The 24,824-nt window shown below is 40.0% G+C and overlaps 1 protein-coding gene across 1 annotated transcript in view; it reads left to right on the top strand.

Annotated features, from left to right (window-relative positions):
- LOC124273951 (potassium voltage-gated channel subfamily H member 8-like) overlaps positions 1–24,824 on the top strand; it is a 248,216-nt gene that overhangs the window by 179,279 nt on the left and 44,113 nt on the right. The window contains exon 3 of the mRNA XM_046709298.1: positions 8,097–8,234. Coding sequence (XP_046565254.1) covers positions 8,097–8,234 — 138 coding nt within the window. The remainder of the gene's footprint in view (positions 1–8,096; positions 8,235–24,824) is intronic.

The raw sequence follows: 24,824 nt of genomic DNA, 5'->3' as shown, positions 1-24,824 counted from the left end.
GAATCTCCAACCAGACAGTGTGCAATTGGCTACGGGAAGCCAGACTTTTTGCCAGAAGACCTGTTCAACGTGACATCGTTCCCTACATCAACGTCAAAGGCTGATCTTTGGAGCATGACAATGCTTGACCTCACGTGTTTGACAGGACTTCCTCCAGTAAAACAATGTTTAGGTGTTACCTTGGCCTTCTCGATCAACCGATTTGTCCCCCATTGAACATCTATGGGATACTCTTGATTGACACTTAATCCGCCACCTCAGACACTACAAGAACTGCACACAGCACTCCAGCAAGAGTATCAAAACATTCCTCAAGATATATAGCATTCGGCATCTCCTTTCTTCTATGGGTCACCGCTGCCAACTGTTATCGATGCTCATGGTGGTCACACCAGATACTGACATTTTACTCTGACCAAGTGGCTTTAATAGCCCTCTGTGGTTTTACCAAACACATTCTGGATAATCATGTTTTGGAAATTTGTAAAGTGATGATTTTACTGTAACTGAGCAATGATGTCATGTTTGAATCAGTTATATGCACTCAGTAAGTAAACTCCAAAACAGCATGTATAGTTTCTTTTTTTTGTGAAGAGTATATTTCTTCAATAACCCATTACGAATGTGTAGGTTGAAATATTTGTTTGGGTACAGGGTGAATACTATGTCTCCAGTAAGGTAGACATGTACTTATATGTACTTACATGGGGCATCTCCATGACAGAGCTGAAAGAGTGAGTTAATTGCAGTGTTCCAGTTATATCATGGCCTGTCAGCTTAATATAGGAGGAATGTCCAGAGTCATACCAGCCTCTGACGTTTACCTCTGGACACATATTCTGGGAGAACTGTGATTCTGACCTGCAACCTTAGAGGCTCTGGCGTCAAATTTGTACTTCTGATTGTGCTTGTTGAATCTGTAAATCTGAGAGTAAAACAAGTGTGTGGATGTGCCTTCCATGACTTGCCACAGCCCTTACTCATCACAGTGTCTACAGAATCAGTACCCCTTGTGTGGATGTTGTCAGGAGGCTGGGGCTGGCTATCCTGACTTGCCACAGCCCGTACTCATCACAGTGTCTACAGCTTCAATACCCCTTGTGTGGATGTTGTCAGGAGGTTGGGACTGGCTATCCTGACTTGCCACAGCCCGTACTCATCACAGTGTCTACAACTTCAATACCCCTTGTGTGGATGTTGTCAGGAGGCTGGGGCTGGCTATCCTGACTTGCCACAACCCGTACTCATCACAGTGTCTACAACTTCAATACCCCTTGTGTGGATGTTGTCAGGAGGTTGGGGCTGGCTATCCTGACTTGCCACAGCCTGTACTCATCACAGTGTCTACAGCTTCAGTACCCCTTGTGTGGATGTTGTCAGGAGGTTGGGTCTGGCTTCCCTGACTTGCCACAGCCCGCACTCATCACAGTGTCTACAGCTTCAATTCCCCTTGTGTGGATGTTGTCAGGAGGTTGGGTCTGGCTTCCCTGACTTGCCACAACCCATACTCATCACAGTGTCTACAGCTTCAATACCCCTTGTTTGGATGTTGTCAGGAGGTTGGGGCTGGCTTCCCTGACTTGCCACAGCCTGTACTCATCACAGTGTCTACAGCTTCAATACCCCTTGTGTGGATGTTGTCAGGAAGCTGGGGCTGGCTTCCCTGACTTGCCACAGCCCGCACTCATCACAGTGTCTACAGCTTCAGTACACTTGTGTGGATATTGTCAGGAGGCTGGGTCTGGCTTCCCTGACTTGCCACAGCCCATACTCATCACAGTGTCTACAGCTTCAATACCCCTTGTGTGGATGTTGTCAGGAGGTTGGGTCTGGCTATCCTGACTTGCCACAGCCCGTACTCATCACAGTGTCGACAAATTCAATACCCCTTGTGTGGATGTTGTCAGGAGGCTGGGGCTGGCTATCCTGACTTGCCACAGCCCGTACTCATCACAGTGTCTACAACTTCAATACCCCTTTGTGTGGATGTTGTCAGGAGGTTGGGGCTGGCTTCCCTGACTTGCCACAGCCCGTACTCATCACAGTGTCTACAACTTCATTACCACTAATCCAGTTTCACCACCATTTGCTGGGATAAATACTCAGATGTCCTTTTTCAAAATGTGATCTTAATCTTGTTTAACATTTCAAGACCCTGATGGTTGTGTGTCTTAATACTCCTGTTTCTACTTAATGGAGTAGAAATTTAGAGGGTGTTATTACTATTGAACAACAGTTACCAGGCTTAAGGTGATTTCAGGGCACTAGTTTCTCCTTGTTAGCTGGTCAATACCAGTTGATCACAACGGATCAGATGTCTTGCTTATGTGAGGAAGTCCAGTTATACAGCCCTATAACTGGTACTGAACAACATTGCAATAATGGACGTTCCAGACGCTGTCATTTGCTTGGCTTATTTCACAAGATTTCGCTCTCTCTTGCAGCTACATTTCCCTCGACCAATCTGATTTATACCGCCACTATGGATGTTATCTCACTTCTGGCATGACCTTCAGGTATTATTTTCATTTGAAGGTGAATCCAAGCTTCAGGTGTGTGTTGGTGTCTGACCTCTAGGTGACCTCTAGATTTGATGTCCATCATCCCAACGTTGGAGACGATGTGGGTAGTGAGTAATGTTTGCTGGGATTAAATGGAAAGTGTTCATTAACCTTAGAGGATATGTATGTTATGCAAGTGTTTATCCCGTGTTTGTCTGGCATATCATTTACCACTGAGTGTTACAGTTGTGGCCCTGTGAGGAGGGAAGACAACACGCCTCTCATTTCAGTTAGGGGTGATATATGACTTTTATACAAGCTATACAAACATCGATCAGTCTACATGGCGAGAGAATGATGTGGACTGTAATGCAATGAAGTTATCAGGCAGATGGAGGCATCCTCAGGACTGCTGCTTGTTGTATGAAGGGATTCGGTGCATGGACATGGTTCATCGGCAGACATGGGAACGTACTCATGATGTTGACCACTTGTCTATCCAGATTTCATTATTTACAAGCAACCCTATACACCTGGAACCTTCCTGGCTGTAATTGTTTTTAATATTATCTTGTAAAACAAACTGAACAACAACAACAAAATATATTAGGAAAAACATGTCATTTGTGGTGTATATAAACTGTTGCTGATCAAAATTATTCCTGTTTATACTGACAGGCATGGTGTTCTGTCAAAGGACAGAACATTTTCAGAACATGTTGCCATGATGGTGACAGCTGAGAACAGAATGAATCATTCAGTGGAATCATAACCAGATCAGTTAGACTCACAAGCTCTAGGATTCACTGTCTGATAAGAAGACGACTTCTTTGATTGGCATTCTAGAAGTTGGAAAGATGAAGAATGTGGACTATTTCTATGGATATACAACTTCTTTATTCTGTATAGGCGATGTTTCGCAATATATTTTAATGTCGTCACCACTTGCTTGACAAAGACATTAGAATCTATGTTGAAATGTCGCTTTTACAGAATAAAGAAGTTGTATATGCATAAAAATAGTCCACATTCTTGATAAGAAGATGACTATGACTATTGGTGTTTGGGGTTTGAGGGAGCAACATAAAACGGGAAATTCATAAAAGAATTTATCCCAAGATCATTACTAATTATTAATTATCCCCCGCCGCGCGTTTAGCGCGAAGCGGGGGATATAGTATTAGGCTCTGTCCGTCTGTCCGTACATACGTACGTACGAACTGGAATATCTTAAGAACCGTTCACTAGATTCTTTTCATATTTGGTACCTAGTTTCATCACAGTATAAGAAAGGTCCAACTCAGGTTTGGTGACCTTGACCTTCATTTCAAGGTCACAAGGGGACTTTAACATTTTACCTGCATGTTAAGCTATATCAAGAACCGTTTACTGGATTTTCTTCATATTCAATGCCACGCTTTATCTAGGAAAGGCGCAGGGCCAAGTCGATTTTGGTGACCTTCACATAATTTTCAAGATCACAGCGACACTTTGAAGATTTCAGCATGTTAACCTGAATTGTGAGCAAGATATTTCAGGGCGGTTCACTGGATTTTCTTCAGACTTTCAAGACTTCCCTTAAATGTTTTTCAATAAGCAATTTCTTTAGTACTAGTTTTGCATATTTCATACACTATGACATTCATGTCAAGGTCAAAGTCAGTCTTGAAAATATGCGTGTTTGAACACCTAAAGAGCAAGATATCAAGAGAGGTTGACTGGTCATGTTTTTGTTGACATTTAACTTCATCTTAAACTTTCATTACTTTATAGGTTTGATTTGATAATTTGCGGCGGGGGATTATGTCACCTTAGTGACAATGCTTTTTCTAGCCTTTTTACAGGCCAGTAACTTTGAGTTGAGGAAACACATTATTGGAACTTTCCAGAAAGTGTACTGAGAATGATGTGGACTGCATTCCTGACAAAAGTCATCCATGGGCAGGCAGCATTGACTGAAGAACTTACAAGACCATTGTCTGGAAACCCAATGAGGGTGACTCGTGCTATTACCTTCTCTTGTGGACTGTTGCAGCACACTAATGGTTTCACTACAAGTACAGGTGTATACTTTACACCAGTCTTGCTTGGGATATATAGTCTACAATGGTCTGCTTTGGAGCATCTGAAATCTAGCTTAGGATGGTCTTGTTTAAAATATCACAAGTCTAGCTTAGAATGGTCTTGTTTAAAATATCTAGCAAGTCTAGCCTAGAATGGTCTTGTTTAAAGTATCAGAAGTCTAGCTTATAAAGGTAGTACTAGTATCATCAGTGTATACACTGATTGTATGCTAAAGGTTCTGGGAGTGTATACACTGTAGACAGAATGTCCTGGAAGAATATACATTGTATACAGAATGTTCTGGGAGAGTACACAAGATATACTGGATGTTCTGGCAGTGTATACAAGACACGATGCTTGGATGCTACGAGCTATGTAAGAAACAGCATATTGTGACAGGTGTTGATGAAACACAAGACACCCACATTCCTTCACACAGAGATGTTATCAAGGTATCTCCACCCCCTTGGCTTGTCGACACTTCCAGACTGCCAACACAGAGATGTTATCAGGGTATCTCCAGCCCCCTTGGCTTGTCAACACTTCCAGGCTGCTGACACAGAGATGTTATCAGGGTATCCCCACCCCCTTGGCTTGTCAACACTTCCAGACTGCTGACACAGAGATGTTATCAGGGTATCTCCAGCCCCTTGGCTTGTCAACACTTCCAGGCTGCTGACACAGAGATGTTATCAGGGTATCCCCACCCCCTTGGCTTGTCAACACTTCCAGGCTGCAGACACAGAGATGTTATCAGGGTATCCCCACCCCCTGGCTTGTGAACACTTCCAGACTGCCAACACAGAGATGTTATCAGGGTATCTCCACCCCCTTAGCTTGTCAACACTTCCAGACTGCCGACACAGAGATGTTATCAGGGTATCTCCACCCCCTTGACTTGCCAACACTTCCAGACTGCAGACACAGAGATGTTATCAGGGTATCTCCACCCCCTTGGCTTGTCAACACTTCAAGACTGCAGACACAGAATGTGTTTTCACTCACACTACAAGGGTTATTACATTTATGAAAGAAATGTTAGTAGTGTAGCAACTAAGCTGATAAACTCCACTCCGCTCCGTTCCGCTCCGCTCCACTCCACTCCACTCCGCTCCACTCCACTCCGGTCCACTCCACTCCTTTTAGCCAGGTTACCATTTAGGTTCTGCTTGACACCTTAGCATGAAGATTTGCATGAAACTTAGGGAAACTTCCTATTTGAAATCTGTTATATTGACAAATTGTTAAATCACACAAAAAAGTCCAGAAGTGTTTTGTTAAAGTCAGAAACTTTGCCATGTGATGTTGCTCTTGTGGTTAATTATCAGCCTCACGGAAATGATGCTGTTATTTGAATACGTTCTAACCAGATGCAAAAGAACCCTCAGTTTTCTAGTCTTGCTTCATCATCTGTGTCCTCACAGTGAGTTGTTTCTACCATACTGAATCTGTTTAAGCACCATGAAGGAAATTACTGGTGAATTATGGGAAACCTGTTCTGCCTGCAGCCATTGAGAGATGAATTGACAAAGATAGAATTACTTTGTACTGTGGAGGATTCTGCTGGAATTTCTCATTAAATCACCACAAATAAAACATTTATATTTTTCAATATGTTTTTCTATATTGAAATTACTCTGAGCTTCATCTCTATGAAGGATTAGATTTAGGCCCTCTGTTAGTATTCCATTCAATGTAACCCACATATAGCTCTATTGTTCAGATCCACAGATTACATCTCAGCTCAACATCATCATACAACTGTGGTCAGCCATATGATTATCACTAACATTGGTTGGTTGGTTGGTTGGTTGGTTGGTTGGTTGATTGGTTGATTGGTTGGTTGGTTGGTTGGTTGGTGGTTGTTGTTGGTTGGTGTTGATTGGTTGGTTGGTGTTGGTTGGTTGGTTGATTGGTTGGTTGGTGTTGGTTGGTTGGTTGGTTGTAAATATTTAAATTTGACCCGAGATTCCAGTGTCTGGCATTGTGAACAACAGTGTATACCACATGGGTTCCACGACTCATCATCAACCAAGTCACAGGGTCTGATTATCTCCTGCCCAGCATAGTTTGATTGGAGCCTATTCTTATACAGAATTCCTCACTACTAAGAAGTCCATAAATGTCCATGTTTTCATATATATTGCAAACACATAATCATATCTTGTGTAATGCTTTCCTCCCAATCCAGAAAGAACTAAAACTAATGGACTACATTTCAGAAAACTATCTGTACATACATTTTGTGAAGCTTCACTATCAAATTTGTTTTGTGATGTGGAATATGCAATCGTGTGGTGACTTTACGCCTATATTGTCAGTAGTGTTTGTTCAATACCAGCATGTCATGTTGCACTTTGTTTCTATTCTTCATTGTGTGCACATATTGTTGTAGATATGTTACTGGAGGTTAAGACTGACAGGTAGTTGTCTGTTCTCACCTTTCTATATAAAGTGGATGACAAATCCAGATAAAAAAACTTTTGGGGTGGAGTTTTGTGTTGATACAGATGTAAATTGGAAATAAATAATTGAACATTAAACTTCCTTGGATTCTGATTGTAACTTCCTGCCAGTAATTGATGATTACAAGTGTACAGGTGTCAGGTGTTTAAGCACTCACTTGTTCTGTGAAGGTCTTAAGGACAATTGTCAAAGGTTCTCAATGAAGTTCAATGACTGACTGACTGACTGAGTTTGGTTTTACGCCCGCTTTTAGCAATATTCCAGCAACATCACGGCGGGGGACACCAGAAATGGGCTTCACACATTGTGCCCATGTGGGGATTCGAACCCGGTTCTTCGGCGTGACGAGCCAACGCTTTAACCATTAGGCTACCCCACTGCCCCGAAGTTCAATGAAGATACAGTACTGAATGTTAAGGTGTTGATGGTTACAATTGTTTTATGAAGGTGTTCAGTGTAGATGGGGACGCTTTTCAGTAAAGGGTGAAGGTGTTCAGTGAAGGTGTAAGGTGTTTGGCAAAGGTGTCAAAGTGAAGGTTTCAGGTATTTGGCAAAGGTGTCAAACAGGCTTCAGTGCAGGTGTTAACCCTTTCAGTAAAAGGTTGCACCTGTCCAGTGAGGTAAAGAAGGTATCAGGTGTTCAGTGAAGTAGCAAAGGTGTCAAGTTTCAGTGAAGTTGTGGAAGGTGTTCAATGACGTAGCAGAGGTGTCAACTTTCAGTGAAGTTGTGGAAGGTGTTCAATGAAGGTGTTGAAGGTGTAAAGTTAGATATCAAAAGTGTAATGTATTTCTTGCAGGTATGGAAGATGTCATATGTCAAGTTAGATATCGGAGGTGTCATGTTTTCAGTTAAATATCAAAGGAGTAATGTTTCAGTGCTGTTTGGAAAGTTTATGTGTTCACTGAGGTATTAACGGTGTCAGGTATTCCGTGAACATTTCCTATTTCGTGCCCATCAAGAATGAGAAGCGGCAAGTTGTCCTGTTCCTTCAATGGAACTTCACTGAAGTATTAACAGTGTCAGGTATTCCGTGAACGTTTCCTATTTCCCTCTGTGTGTTTCAGGCAGCCCATTCTGGTGTCTCCTGGACATCGTGCCCATCAAGAATGAGAAGCGGCAAGTCGTCCTGTTCCTGGTGTCCCACAAAGACGTAACACGAGACAAAGCCATCGCCATGGATATACCAGGGACAGACATTAATGGTAGGTCTAACTGTGTTTCATTTCTATTGTTCACAAGTACATGTACTTATGTTATGATCATAAGGATCGTTTTAGCCCAGATCTGCAGGACAGAAGAGAATGATTCCTATGGGATTCCTTTAGTCCAGCAGTTAATACAGATCCTCTCTGACACACAATGTCTGCTAGGAGGTAGTTCAAAAGTCCAATGTCAGATGGAAACCATCAGTCATAAGTTTGAAGACATAAAGTACGACTTCCATGCATAGTTACATACTCATTTTCAAATGACAAGAAACAAATAACCATTGTGTATTAGGTCTTTGAATGGCATTTAAAAGTGATACGCATAAAGAAGAGAGGTTTTATGGATGTCAACTTCTTTATTATCAGGAACACAACGTTTCAGAGTATATCCTTACTCCTTCATCAGGTGAATGAATGTTATGAGGCAGAGAGCATCATTTTATCACCATGCCTGTAACTCTCACTCACTCCAGGAGTTGATATCAGCTATGGCTCCATGTTATATCACATGTCTGTAACTCTCCAGGAGTTGATATCAGCTATGGCTCCATGTTATATCACCATGTCTGTAACTCTCCTGGAGTTGATATCAGCTATCATAAGCTCCATGTTATATCACCATGTCTGTAACTCTCCAGGAGTTGATATCAGCTATGGCTCCATGTTATATCACCATGTCTGTAACTCTCCATCAGTTGATATCAGCTATAGCTCCATGTTATATCACCATGTCTGTAACTCTCCAGTTGATATCAGCTATAGCTCCATGTTATATCACCATGTCTGTAACTCTCCAGGAGTTGATATCAGCTATGGCTCCATGTTATATCACATGTCTGTAACTCTCCAGGAGTTGATATCAGCTATGGCTCCATGTTATATCACCATGTCTGTAACTCTCCAGTTGATATCAGCTATAGCTCCATGTTATATCACCATGTCTGTAAGTCTCCTGGAGTTGATATAAGCTATAGCTCCATGTTATATCACCATGTCTGTAACTCTCCAGGAGTTGATATCAGGTATCACTCCATGTTATATCACATGTCTGTAACTCTCCAGGAGTTGATATCAGCTATCGCTCCATGTTATATCACATGTCTGTTAGTCTCCTGGAGTTGATATAAGCTATCGCTCCATGTTATATCACATGTCTGTAACTCTCCAGGAGTTGATATCAGGTATCGCTCCATGTTATATCACATGTCTGTAACTCTCCAGGAGTTGATATCAGCTATCGCTCCATGTTATATCACATGTCTGTAACTCTCCAGGAGTTGATATCAGCTATGGCTCCATGTTATATCACCATGTCTGTAACTCTCCAGTTGATATCAGCTATAGCTCCATGTTACATCACCATGTCTACAACACTCACTCACTCACTCACTCACTCTTGTCAGCACACTCATACTGAACTCACTTTTGAATACTCATTTTCAAAGATCTCCACTGTGAACAGAAATCATTGAACGAAGTATGAGGTATATGAGAGGGGTACTATCAGGCTCCTGGACCCAGCGGTGTAACATGGCAGTGCACTGTGCAGAGTTGTGTCCCTTGGCTGATGTGATGCATTCACTGACAGCACAGGACTGTGGGTTTCTTCACGATGTTACATGTCTGCCTCCCATGTGACTTACCTTGCACTTCAGTAGTGGACATTGTGATTTAATTATTGGCATTAGCATCAGCCAGGGAAATGACATTGAGGGATACAAACTTGATGGAAATATTTTTAAGATTAGCTGTTAGTATGCCAGCCACTTCTCAACAGGTCACACTGAGTGATAAACCATATTCCTGTGAGGTTCAAACCTGGACTTTGCTTCGCATCATGCACTTCCCACAGGACCAAACACCTTTCCCTGAATGAGGCATGTGATGACAATGTTCAGTTTTATCACTCAGGCTGCTCAGTAATCTCACCTAATTAGTTCTAAGCACTTTCCTTTTTTTATTAAAACAAGAAAATATTCATGCATCTTTAAACACGAAAGATAATCAATGAACAATACCATACGCAGAACATGCACGCTGATTATTGAAACAGTCACAGAGTAATATTGATTCACGGTGTTATATAAACAAGGAAATTATGGTTCCGTTACTGTTGTGATGTATCTTACATTCCTCGCTTCATGGACTTCATCGAATCGCTCACCCTGGCTTTGTATCAACGTAATCTTCTAGTCCGTGGCATAACTCTGATAGGACTTCACCAGCTGCCTCCGTATCCCTGATCACGGAAGCTTTAATCTGTGCTGCATTAACTCATCATTTACATCCCAATAAATACCACCCATCATGCCTTCATTTCCAATGTAGATCGATCCTGTGATGGAAACTGAGCCAGTCCATTTTGAAACCAGGGGGGATGTTTCCAGGAGAGGACAGCATGTGCATGAAAGTTTAAAATCAAATCATTGCAGCTCACCCCAGTAAAGTTTACCTCACGCAAAATGGATTCATAAGATATTTCCTCACTCGTCTACGATGCATTAACTGTTAACATTGTTGAAACCTGCGAATGCAGCCAGGTTTTTTGGCTTCTCAGATGAAGGTTTCATAGTGGAAAGTTGGTTGCTCATTCAGTGCTGGTGTCTTCACACAAATAGGATCACCTGTATAGATTTTGTGGTCTCGCTATGTTGGAACATAGTTCATCGATAGAGGATTTGACGCAGGAGCTTATAGGTAAGAAACAAATTGATTACTACCATTGCTGTCACACACTTCATCACAGCATAACTGCTTGTATCCTTGCAACAACAAGGCAGGTTGCTGGTGTCAGAAGAGTCACGATCTCACATGGTGGGCTATCAAGTCTCTAATCAAGTCTCCGCAGGATTATTCAATTGAGATCTTTAAGAGAACATCGACATCGAGACATAAACCACTTTTTAACTCATATGTAAGGAATCATATTTCAGATTCTGCCTCTCTTAAATCAACCTTATTGTTGCAATAAAAAAAACACTTTGGGGAAATGCAAAACTGAAATCTACAGTAATGGTTTCTATTTAATCGGTTCCAATTATACTGGAATCTGTATTTTCTACAGAAATGCATATTATCAGGTCAATAAGTTAAGAAGACAATATCACTAAAAATTACATGGTACATACTAGTGTAAAACATATGCATGTAATATGGTACATACTAGTGTAAAACATATCCATGTAATATGGTATAAACTAGTGTAAAACATATCCATGTAATATGGTATAAACTAGTGTAAAACATATCCATGTAATATGGTATAAACTAGTGTAAAACATATCCATGTAATATGGTATAAACTAGTGTAAAACATATCCATGTAATATGGTATAAACTAGTGTAAAACATATCCATGTAATATGGTATAAACTAGTGTAAAACATATCCTTGTAATATGGTATAAACTAGTGTAAAACATATCCATGTAATATGGTATAAATTAGTGTAAAACATATCCATGTAATATGGTATAAACTAGTGTAAAACATATCCATGTAGTATGGTATAAACTAGTGTAAAACATATCCATGTAATATGGTATAAACTAGTGTAAAACATATCCATGTAATATGGTATAAACTAGTGTCAAACATATCCATGTAATATGGTATAAACTAGTGTAAAACATATCCATGTAGTATGGTATAAACTAGTGTAAAACATATCCATGTAATATGGTATAAACTAGTGTAAAACATATGAGAATAACATGGTACTTTTGTACATCATATTAGAATATTCAATGGCTAGGAAAGCACAAAAGAGTTACTGGAGTAACATCTTAAAGAAAAAGCAGTGTATCATTGAGTAAAACAGTATGGACCATAGTACCTTGGGGAATAACACAGTATCTTGAAATATTTTCTGTGTCTTATAGAAATGGTTTTAGAAGTAATTTGAACAGTAGCCTACACGGCTATATTTTGAGAATCTTGAAAACTCTTGATTATCTGTTACTCAAATGATATGGCTGGAAATCAAGAGACAAGACGTATTATTGGAATGGCTGGCCATTAGCCATAGTGAGACAGGTGGACGACAGGTGAACGAGGGCCTGTCATTCATAATGCAACATGCAAGGTGACCAGGTACACTGACGAGACTGTATCAAACTTACCTGGTCACAAAGTCATGTCAGTCAGTATTGGTGTTGTGTGCCATCTATTAACAGGCTAACAGTCACGTCTCTACAATTTGTAAGTCACACAATTTTATGCCTTTTTTAACCATTAAGTCAAATTAGATTTTCTTAATATTTGTTGAAAAAGATAGTGTATTGTTGTTGGCCTAGCACACCTGTTGGGACAATACTTGTAGATCTGGTAGTTCACCTACCCTGTGTACCTGTGATTTATAGATTACAACCCTGGAGAGAAAGTATATACTTTACCTTACACTTCCCAAGTGATAATTAATTAATCAATAATTTTTTCTCACCCATATAATTAAATTTACTCTGGATTTGTTAGATTTAAATGTTAACCATACACAATGACAAGTGTTGGTGCAGCCTCAAGCTCAGTCCCAGCTCATCAAAACTAACTAATGACTTATAAGAGAGCTTGAAAAGGTTTAAACATGTTTTTTTCTAAAATGATCTATTTGAACTACTTTTTCTGGTGCTGTGCCACACTCCTAAAAGTTGCAAGTTGCTAGTTTTGAGTATGAGGTACACATTAAAGGTAATGCAAACTCTGAACAATAACAGAAATCCAATTGTACTCTTTATCACTTTGTGTTTGCATCATACTGATTTGGACCAATCATAGCCAAAAAGTCAAAATCTCATCAATGAGCTATGTAGAGTTGTGTCCCTTCATCATGCAAGGATCTGGATACCATGGGTGCAAATGTCAACATTCTTCCTGATCGTGATTCTTGGTTTGTCATCAGCCCAGGCACATGGCTTGCCTCACATGGCTTGACTCACGTGGCTTGACTCACGTTGCTTGCAACCAAGACATAACTGAAGTACAGTTCAAAACAGCATGTAGCCCTCTCACTGATTTGGCACATTACATCAAGTAAACAGATTCATGTATCTAGCACTGCTATCACAACAACAATCTGCATGTAGGAGCCCTGTGTTAGAAGTGACTGTTTGTCATAGGAACCAAACATAGTTCTTACCACAATGAATCCACCTACCAGCTGAAGTATGCCGACAGTATGGCATGTGCTTAATGTCCCGGTGTTCTTATGAGTCAGGCACTGCTACATGTAGTGCTCAAGCCCAGCACCAAATCACATTGGAATACAGACACAGGTCACAACTTGTATATTTTCCTCATGGGTAAGTGGATGTATAAACTGTTTATTCCCCAGTTGACTTTATATAAGTCCGTAGGGGTGTTGCAAGTGTGTATCACGAAGTTGTACGATGTAGATAAGCTGTAACATGGATTTAGGTTAGGTAGCCGAGGTTACTCTAAACTAAGCTCTCAAACTCTTGCAGAAACAAACTAAAAGTTTTGCCCAAAAAAGTTTGATAAAATTGTAACCAAGTTTGACAGTTATTGCGTAAGTTGTATTGTCTGCGGGGATGGCGGTACTGGCACCATGATGGCACCACAGAGATCAATTATCTGCCAGGTTTCTCCATGGTAAATTCGTCTCGCTGTAAGGAGGCAGTGTGTTTCTTGGCGTTCCCCGGTGTTCCCCCACCAGCACAGTACCAGGGTCAGACTAATCACCTGCATAGTTAACATCCGCAGAGGATGTAGATATTCATCTCCGGAGATTCATTTGTTCTAAATTGTATATTGACCCGCTTCCAGCATTCTCTTATCTTCAGCAACTTGTTGAAAATTGCCTATTTTAAAGTAATGTTTATTGCAAAATTGAAAAACAATTGGTATTCATTTGAGAACAGGAATTCATTACTGTCAGAATGTTCTACTTTATTACCTGAACAGCAGTTTTGTAAAGTTCTTACTGTCATTCTCACAGGAAATTGTGCCATCATTAAAGTGTCGGAACAAATTTCTTATGTAAGGATCTACTTTGTTTTACAGTGGTAATTTAATCTTTAAAACTATTCAGCATCATGTAAATGAAGAAAACAATAAATTTCCATGAATTACTAAAAAATGAATGTAAGTTAAGAATCAATACAGTCAATATTCACTACAATACTATGGATCTATATTCGGTACTGTAAATCTATATTTCACACTGTAAGTCTAAAAGAACCACTGTTAGTCAGTATGTACAATATAATCCTTATTCAGAACTTCACGTCTATGTAAACCACTGTCCATATTCACTACTATTACTTTATATTTACTACAGTAAGTATTCACCACTGTAATTGTACATAGTGTTGGCATATATTCACTATACAAAATTTATTTTTAAGTGTTTAATTCTGTATTGTTCAACACTGTTAGCCTATTTCTATACTGACAGACTCCATATTAAATTGTGTAACACTGTGAATGTATATATATTCAATACTGTAAGACTATATTTAATACTGTAAGTCTATATTCAATACTGCAAGTCTATAATCAGTACCTTAAGTCTATATTCAATACTTTAAGTCTGTATTCAACGCTATAAGTCTATATCCAATACTGTATGTCTTTATTTAACAGATCAAGTCTATACAGTGACTCCATGTTAAATAGTGCAACGAACTCAGTAAGTCTGCATGTTCTATTGATGTAAATCTATAATCAGGGTGGTATAATAACCCATATTCACCCACGTCGAAAGCATAATGACATTTCCATAACCAAAAGCATAATACATGCTGCCTTAAGACGGCCTGGTAATCACACACCTTTGTAAGAGATGTTGATATTCTTAGCTGTGAATGTTGGCTAACGATCGCCTGCCTGCCAGGGCTATTCCTTCGTCAGCTTGCCATAATATAGCAGAAAACATTGGCCGATCAATTGACAATCTTTTAAGGTGAATGAATAAGTATCCGTTTGTAGTGTACATCAAATAGAAGACTATTGCATTACCATCACGGCAGACTAGGCATTGTATTGACCCCAGACCTGGCGATGCTGGGGTGTATATCCCAGTGTTCAGTGCTACCTGTACACTCCTAAATACAGCCAGGCCATTTCCAGTTCAAATAGAAACCCAAGTGGCATCAGTTTCAATGTTTAACAATGTTGAACATTTTATATGACTTTCCCCGGATCTGGTAGTGGGCTATTTATAACCATAGAAGCTCATTGAAAATTAGATTAGTGCTCTTCAACTGAAAACCAATATCATATTTCAGAGGTACCCAGTGATTCTATTATGCGGTTATTTCTTTGTATAGATCCATAAGCTGTATGTAATCATTTCGAAGTTAGTAAATCCACAGAGGTGATTGTGGCTGAGTTGAGTTACAGGATTACGGAGGCTGAGAGGATGTTTGTCTCTACAGCAACACCCAGTTCAATAACCACGCAGCAATACAGGATGTTGTATGACCAGAATGGCCGTGGTTAAGATGAAACTAGTTTTTAAAACCAGCGCATAAAAGAGTCATTTAAAATCATTTTGCAAATACCGAACAAAGGAAGTTATTTTTTTATTAATGAACTGTGTTTTAAGTTTTGTGGAAATTTAGCAGAGCTGCAGATTGTGATGAGCTTGGGTCAATGACTCCTGTAAAAGTCTTATAATTGGCACAGTGTCACACTGACTGAATAACTCACTCACTCTCTCATTCACACTATAACCTACCGGTACCCACTTATACACACATGCACACACTCAAAGTGTGACATTGCTGGAACACTCACTCACCTAACAACTCACTCACCCAACAACTCACCCACTCACTGTCACTCACCAGATCACCAACCTACCCATCACACACTCACTCACTCACGCAGCATACACTGGCCAGGGCTTGACTATCATACACTGACCAAGGCTTGACTGTCATACACTGGCCAAGGCTTGACTGTCATACACTGGCCAAGGCTTGACTATCATACACTGGCCAAGGCTTGACTATCATACACTGGCCAGGGCTTGATTATCATACACTGGCCAAGGCTTGATTATCATACACTGGCCAAGGCTTGATTATCATACACTGGCCAAGGCTTGACTATCATACACTGGCCAAGGCTTGACTGTCATACACTGGCCAAGGATTGATTATCACACACTGGCCAAGGCTTGACTATCATACACTGGCCAAGGCTTGACCATCATACACTGGTTAAGGCTTGATTATTATACACTGGCCAAGGCTTGACTATCATACACTGGCCAAGGCCTGACTATCATACACTGGCCAAGGCTTGATTATCATACACTGGCCAAGGCTTGACTATCATACACTGGCCAAGGCTTGACCATCATACACTGGTTAAGGCTTGATTATTATACACTGGCCAAGGCTTGACTATCATACACTGGCCAAGGCTTGACTGTCATACACTGGCCAAGGATTGATTATCATACACTGGTCAAGGCTTGACTATGATACATTGGCCAAGGATTGATTATCATACACTGGCCAAGGATTGATTATCATACATTGGCCAAGGATTGATTATCATATACAGGCCAAGGCTTGACTATCATACACTGGCCAAGGATTAATTATCATACACTGGCCAAGGCTTGATTATCATACACTGACCAAGGCTTGATTATCATACACTGGCCAAGGCTTGACTTTCATACACTGGCCAAGGCTTGATTGGTATACACTGGCCAAGGCTTGATTATCATACACTGGCCAGGGCTTGATTATCATACACTGGCCAAGGCTTGACTTTCATACACTGGCCAAGGCTTGATTATCATACACTGACCAGGGCTTGATTATCATACACTGGCCAAGGCTTGCCTAAAATACACTGGCCAGGGCTTGATTATCATACACTGGCCAAGGCTTGATTATCATACACTGGCCAAGGCTTGCCTAAAATACACTGGCCAGGGCTTGATTATCATATACTGGCCAAGGCTTGACTTTCATACACTGGCCAGGGCTTGATTATCATACACTGGCCAAGGCTTGATTATCATATACTGGCCAAGGCTTGACTGTCACACACTGGCCAAGGCTTGATTATCATATACTGGCCAAGGCTTGATTATTATATACTGGCCAGGGCTTGATTATCATACACTGGCCAAGGCTTGACTATCATATACTGGCCAGGGCTTGATTATCATATACTGGCCAAGGCTTGATTATCATACACTGGCCAAGGCTTGATTATCATACACTGGCCAAGGCTTGATTATCATATACTGGCCAAGGCTTGATTATCATACACTGGCCAAGGCTTGATTATCATACACTGGCCAAGGCTTGATTATCATATACTGGCCAAGGCTTGATTATCATATACTGGCCAAGGCTTGACTTTCATACACTGGCCAAGGCTTGATTATCATACACTGGCCAAGGCTTGACTATCATATACCGGCCAGGGCTTGATTATCATACACTGGCCAGAGCTTGATTATCATGCACTGGCCAAGGCTTGATTATCATACACTGGCCAAAACTTGATTATCATACACTGGCCAAGGCTTGATTATCATACACTGGCCAGGGCTTGATTATCATACACTGGCCAGGGCTTGATTATCATACACTGGCCAAGGCTTGATTATCATACACTGACCAAGGCTTGATTATCATACACTGGCCAAGGCTTGATTATCATACACTGGCCAAGGCTTGATTATCATACACTGGTCAGGGCTTGATTATCATACACTGGCCAGGGCTTGATTATCATACACTGGCCAAGGCTTGATTATCATACACTGGCCAGGGCTTGATTATCATACACTGGCCAGGGCTTGATTATCATACACTGGCCAAGGCTTGATTATCATACACTGGCCAAGGCTTGATTATCATACACTGGCCAAGGCTTGATTATCATATACTGGCCAAGGCTTGATTATCATACACTGGTCAGGGCTTGATTATCATACACTGGCCTAGGCTTGATTATCATACACTGGCCAAGGCTTGATTATCATACACTGGTCAGGGCTTGATTATCATACACTGGCCAAGGCTTGATTATCATACACTGGCCAAGGCTTGATTATCATACACTGGCCAGGGCCTGATTATCAGATGCTGCCAGTAGCTGTTGTTGTATGCCTACAACAGGCATGAAATATAATGTTGAAAATGCAAGATCATAGTTGCATTTATATAGAACAAAAATATAGTTATGGTATTGCAACTATTTTGATAACAAGATTTCCTTTTTGATGTTATTGCAAAAGAGATAGTTGTTTAATTCAATGCTGAACACATCATACTTCACACACAGCCATCATCACAATATGGCAGAGAGACAGTCGATCTGACATTAAATATTAACTCACTCACTCCAACCCCAACCCCACAAGGGCGAGGAAACACATGTTTCACACTCACTGTTAACACCCCCTCTCACAAAGAGTGACACAAAGCTCATTGGATTAGTCTTGTTCTTCAGTGTTTGACATAGGCTGGTTTCAGCTATCTTTGAGCTGCAACATCTTTCCATATACTGCAATCAGATCAGAGCATTTGCTTCATTTGGATATATTTCATAAATTACTGGCAATGCTCTTTTGTTGCACCCGCAGTATCTTTAAACAGTGCCAGCATTAGAGTTTGTGTTAATTTATTTATTTCCATTATAAATGATATATCAGTTGACACTGATAGGAATGACACCAGATCTGTGTCAAGGCCGCCACTTCAAGTGCTCAACCCATATCACCTGTTCAGGAGAAGCTCAGACATGAGCTGGCAATATATGGTGGCTGAAATATAATCCCCAACACAGAAATCACCTAATGTATGTGATCGTAACCTGACTTGCTATTTCCTGTCATGTGACTGCTGGTATGCATAGACATTTGTAGAAGGGGTGGGGGTTACCATATTTACCAGATTGTTTTTTTTACACTTAAGTACACTTTTTCTTTATGGGAGGTATGGATATAAAAGCCAATGTTCATACTCAGTGAACTTCATAGGTAAGTGCATACGCTTTGAATTTCACATCTGAGTAAATACTATTTAAATCTACATGTTGAAGTGCATACTCCGTGGATCTGCATGGTTAAGTATGCACAGTGTTCTTTTTATGTTTTCACCACGTTAAGGCAATATCAAATTGAAGTCAAGTCTTACAGATAAATGTGTCAACAGTAGATACATTACAGACGGCTTTTCTAACCATTAACCCACACAAAACTGTTGTGCTTACTTAACCATTAACCCACATAAAACTGTTGTGCTTATTTAACCTTTTACACATACAAAACTGTTGTGCTTATTTAACCTTTTACACATACAAAACTATTGTGCTTATTTAACCATTTACACACACAAAACTGTTGTGCTTATTTAACCATTTACACACATTAACCATTTACACACACAAAACTGTTGTGCTTATTTAACCATTTACACACACAAAACTGTTGTGCTTATTTAACCATTTACACACACAAAACTGTTGTGCTTATTTAACCATTTACACACACAAAACTGTTGTGCTTATTTAACCATTTACACACACAAAACTGTTGTGCTTATTTAACCATTTACACACACAAAACTGCTACACAAAACTTTGTGCTTTAACCATTTACACACACAAACAAACTGTTGTGTGCTTATTTAACCATTTACACACACAAAACTGTTGTGCTTATTTAACCATTTACACACACAAAACTGTTGTGCTTATTTAACCATTTACACACACAAAACTGTTGTGCTTATTTAACCATTTACACACACAAAACTGTTGTGCTTATTTAACCATTTACACACACAAAACTGTTGTGCTTATTTAACCATTTACACACACAAAACTGTTGTGCTTATTTAACCATTTACACACACAAAAACTGTTGTGCTTTATTTAACCATTTACACACACAAAACTGCTATGCTTATTTAACCATTTACACACACACCAAACACTGTTGTGCTTGTTTAACCATTTACACACACAAAAACTGTTGTGCTACACACACAAAACTGTTGTGCTTGTTTAAACCATTTAACCATTTACACACAAAAAACTGCTATGCTTGTTTAACCATTTACACACACAAAAACTGTTGTGCTGCTTGTTTAACCATTTACACACACAAAACTGTTGTGCTTATTTAACCATTTACACACACAAAACTGTTGTGCTTATTTAACCATTTACACACACAAAACTGCTATGCTTATTTAACCATTTACACACACAAAACTGTTGTGCTTATTTAACCATTTACACACAAAACTGCTGTGCTTATTTAACCTTTTACACACACAAAACTGTTGTGCTTATTTAACCATTTACACACACAAAACTGTTGTGCTTATTTAACCATTTACACACACAAAACTGTTGTGCTTATTTAACCATTTACACACACAAAACTGCTATGCTTGTTTAACCATTTACACACACAAAACTGTTGTGCTTATTTAACCATTTACACTTACATTTACACACACAAAACTGTTGTGCTTATTTTAACCATTTACACACAAAAACTGCTATGCTTATTTAACCATTTACACACAAAAACTGCTGTGCTTATTTAACCATTTACACACAAAAAACTGCTATGCTTATTTAACCATTTACACACACAAAACTGTTGTGCTTATTTAACCATTTACACACACAAAACTGTTGAGCTTGTTTAACCATTTACACACACAAAACTGTTGTGCTTATTTAACCATTTACACACACAAAACTGCTATGCTTATTTAACCATTTACACACACAAAACTGCTGTGCTTATTTAACCATTTACACACAAAAAACTGCTATGCTTATTTAACCATTTACACACACAAAACTGTTGTGCTTATTTAACCATTAACCCACACAAAACTGTTGAGCTTGTTTAACCATTTACACGCGCAAAACTGTTGTGCTTATTTAATCATTAGGAAACACAAAACTGTAAACAAAGTCGGTGACAGCTTTCAGCACACTAATGCCCTTCAATTGTTTAGCCAGGTAGGAGGCAGAAGTCAGTTTGTAAGCATGTCCTGCTTTGTTTCTCAGTTTTATATATGCATAATGACAGAATCATTTTCTTTATTAGCCAATCAAATGCCACAGAGTCACATACAATGTATTAATGATACATTAATTGCACTGAACATAAAATAGCATTGTGAGAAAGCATGAAATGATATGGAATTGTTTTAGGATTCGAAAGTGAATTAAATACTTTATAGTAAGTGTTCATGGGAAATATTGTCTCAGGGTTTATAGTATTGGACAATAGAAAGAATTTAAGGGTAATCTTTTAGTGAAAACAGTCTCTTTATGAAAAATGAAAACATTGAATTTACAATCCCAGACACAGCACCACCCACTTCATTTGCCTACACAACTGTTCATTATTCATTTGTCTCAACCTTCATGTTGTGTGATAATTTTAGCATAATTCAGGATATTTGTATGTGATGGTATCATTGTGGATTAAGAAACACTTCAATATTCTCATGCACTTCTTCCCCTTGAGTAGCATGTCTGAAGGGTTCAGGAATTAATCCTATTTAAATGTCATAAACAGTACTAAATGAGGAAAGTTTCACACGACGGGAGACACCAGTTCTCTAGGATGTTGGAATTTCATCAGTTCTCCTATCACTATGCAATCTATGGAATGCACTTTATAAGTGATAGCAAAAAACACATGTTAAATGATGCATGGAGGGGACTTGGGGTAATTGCATTGGTTGGAAGACTTCAAACTGAAGATCACTCAGCAGATTCTTCACTACGTTGGGACTCGTGTCACGAGTGCTTCTCTCTCATGTTCCTAAGCGAAGTCGATGTTTATACACAACAAAGGCAGCTTACTCTCATCCATCTTTCATAACATGGATACAAAGTCAAATTTGATTGGCTGTTCCAAATATACCACTCAAAACAAGTTAAGGACCACCTAATTCTGTATGCCATGACAACTATAGTAGTCGGTGGCCCTAGCTTGTTTTGAATACTTTACAACAAAATCACAATGCCATGTTGTAACAATATTTCTCAAACAGATGAATGATAAACCATTCAAACAACAATTTTGGAAATTTGGCTGAATATGTTTGAATCACAGATATGGGTTGTTTTTTATGTGGGTGAATGTTGTTTTTCATGTGGGCGAATGTTGTTTTTCATGTGGTTGAATGTTGTTTTTCATGTGGGCGAATGTTGTTTTTCATGTGGGTGAATGTTGTTTTTCATGTGGGTGAATGTTGTTTTAGCCTCTGTCAGCTTTGTGACAGTTAAGGAAGTTGGTCTGGAAAGCAAACTGTGTTTGAGGTTCTTGAGAGGCATTTAGAAGTTGGTTTTCAAGTAAAACGCAAATATTATGGATGAATACTTCTTCTTTATTGTATGTCACAACATTTCTGGGCTTTTCCTTGCCCCTTCATAACAATTCACCTGACGAAGGGGCAAGGAATATCCTAGAAACGTTGTGACATACAATATAGAAGAAATTTTCATCCATAATATTTGCGTTTTATTTAAACTGTGTTTGGGGAAGGTTGCCACTAACAGTCGATAGACATGTCCTTAAGAAGTTGAGGATTCCCCGATTGTATCCAATAAGGCCAGACCAATTATATTTCTTGTTTTGCGGATCAGCCAGTCAAAATTTTCAAGAATAAGAGAAAAAATAAAATTATTTTTTTTGCTCAAAAAATATTATCCTAATATTTTTATCGGCCAAACATGTAAACTTAAAAAAGAAAATTATTTTTTAGATTGCTTTTTGCCCTATATACACTTCATAAATTGCCAAAAGTAAAATACTTTAAAAGAAATATTACTTTGACTGGTGATTTTAAAAAATAAAAATTCCCTCCTGCCTTTAGGTTTTCTGAGGACAAAAATCATTAAAACAAGAACTCAAATTGGTCTGGCCTTACTACAGTTTATCTGTCCTGACACCCGATTGTAATTTAAGTGAGCTCTTGTGAGAAATATGGGAACTGTGGACCCATCCTGACCCATGCTGATCTTCCGTCCCCAGTACGTGCATGATGTTCTCACACAGAGCACACTTTACAGGAAGTATGGTAAATATTTTCTTATGCAAATTCTGTGGGTGTAGATTAGACAAGCAATGTCACCGTGACCTCTGACACATGAAAACAAATAGGCCACCAAGATGGACCTTTTCGAGTGTTTGTGTGAGTAACTGTTTCCTCGTTCTATTTGATATGACCACAGTAGAAAGACTTGTTTACTTAAGAATGATTATACTTATAGTAGAATTAGATCTTGGTTTGTTCAAAGGCCAGGATGTACAGCAGGACCTGAATGTTTGTATCGGCTGGTGGAGAGGACAGTGGGTAATCCATTTCCTGATCAGTCAGGGGATTCGCCACCTACACACCATATACCGACAACATTGTTTAGCACTTCAATGTAAAAGTAAAAGCATGTTCTGCATCTGTCATGGGGACCCAAGCTGCACATCCATCTACTTCACGCAGCAATGATATCAAAGTGAGATGGTATCAAGTAAGCAGCATCAACTTGTCCAAGCTGTAAACACTGAGATACAGGGAATGTTTCACTCACAAGACTTATCATGATCTTCTGTTAGGAAAATAATGAGTACTAAGTAATCTAAGAATCATATCAGGTCCAATACAGGTGTTGTACAGTGCTGGCACAGGTGTTGTACAGTGCTGGCACAGTGTGTTGTACAATGCTGGCACAGTACCTCTTCCCTACCTCCACATAGCAGTGTATCTAGCTAAACATGTACAGAACAGACATGTAACACATGTAACACTTCACTCAACTCCCTCACTCATATCTTCGCTCATGATTCACTCACTAACAATTCACTCACTGATCACTCATGATTTGCTTACTCACCATCCATCACTCTCGGGACAGGCACCCTCCATCACTCTCAGGCCAGTCACCCTCCATCAATCTCGGGACAGGCACCCTCCATCACTCTCAGGCCAGTCACCCTCCATCAATCTCGGGACAGGCACCCTCCATCACTCTCGGGACAGTCACCCTCCATCACTCTCTGGCCAGTCACTCTCCATCACTCTCAGGGGCCAGTCACCCTCCATCACTCTCAGGCCAGTCACCCTCCATCACTCTCAGGCCAGTCACCCTCCATCACTCTCGGGCCAGTCACCCATCATCACTCTCCATCACAGGCACTCTCCCATCACTCTCGGGACAGTCACCCTCCATCACTCTCAGGCCAGTCACCCTCCATCAATCTCGGGCCAGTCACCCTCCATCACTCTCAGGCCAGTCACCCTCCATGAATCTCGGGACACTCACCCTCCATCACTCTCGGGACAGTCACTCTACATCACTTTCTGGCCAGTCACTCTCCATCACTCTCAGGACAGTCACCCTCCATCACTCTCAGGCCAGTCACCCTCCATCACTCTCAAGGCCAGTCACCCTCCATCACTCTCGGCCAGTCACCCTCCATCACTCAGGCCAGTCACTCCATCACTCTCGGGCCAGTCACCCTCCATCACTCTCGGGCCAGTCACCCTCCATCACTCTCAGGCCAGTCACCCTCCATCACTCTCGGGACAGTCACTCTCCATCACTCTCGGGC

The sequence above is a fragment of the Haliotis rubra genome, unplaced genomic scaffold (assembly GCF_003918875.1).
Source record: "Haliotis rubra isolate DU_JTF1 unplaced genomic scaffold, ASM391887v1 Scf186, whole genome shotgun sequence".
Lineage (NCBI taxonomy): Eukaryota > Metazoa > Mollusca > Gastropoda > Lepetellida > Haliotidae > Haliotis > Haliotis rubra.
Note: the sequence above shows the minus strand (reverse complement) of the source record. Positions and strands in the feature narration are given on the sequence as shown.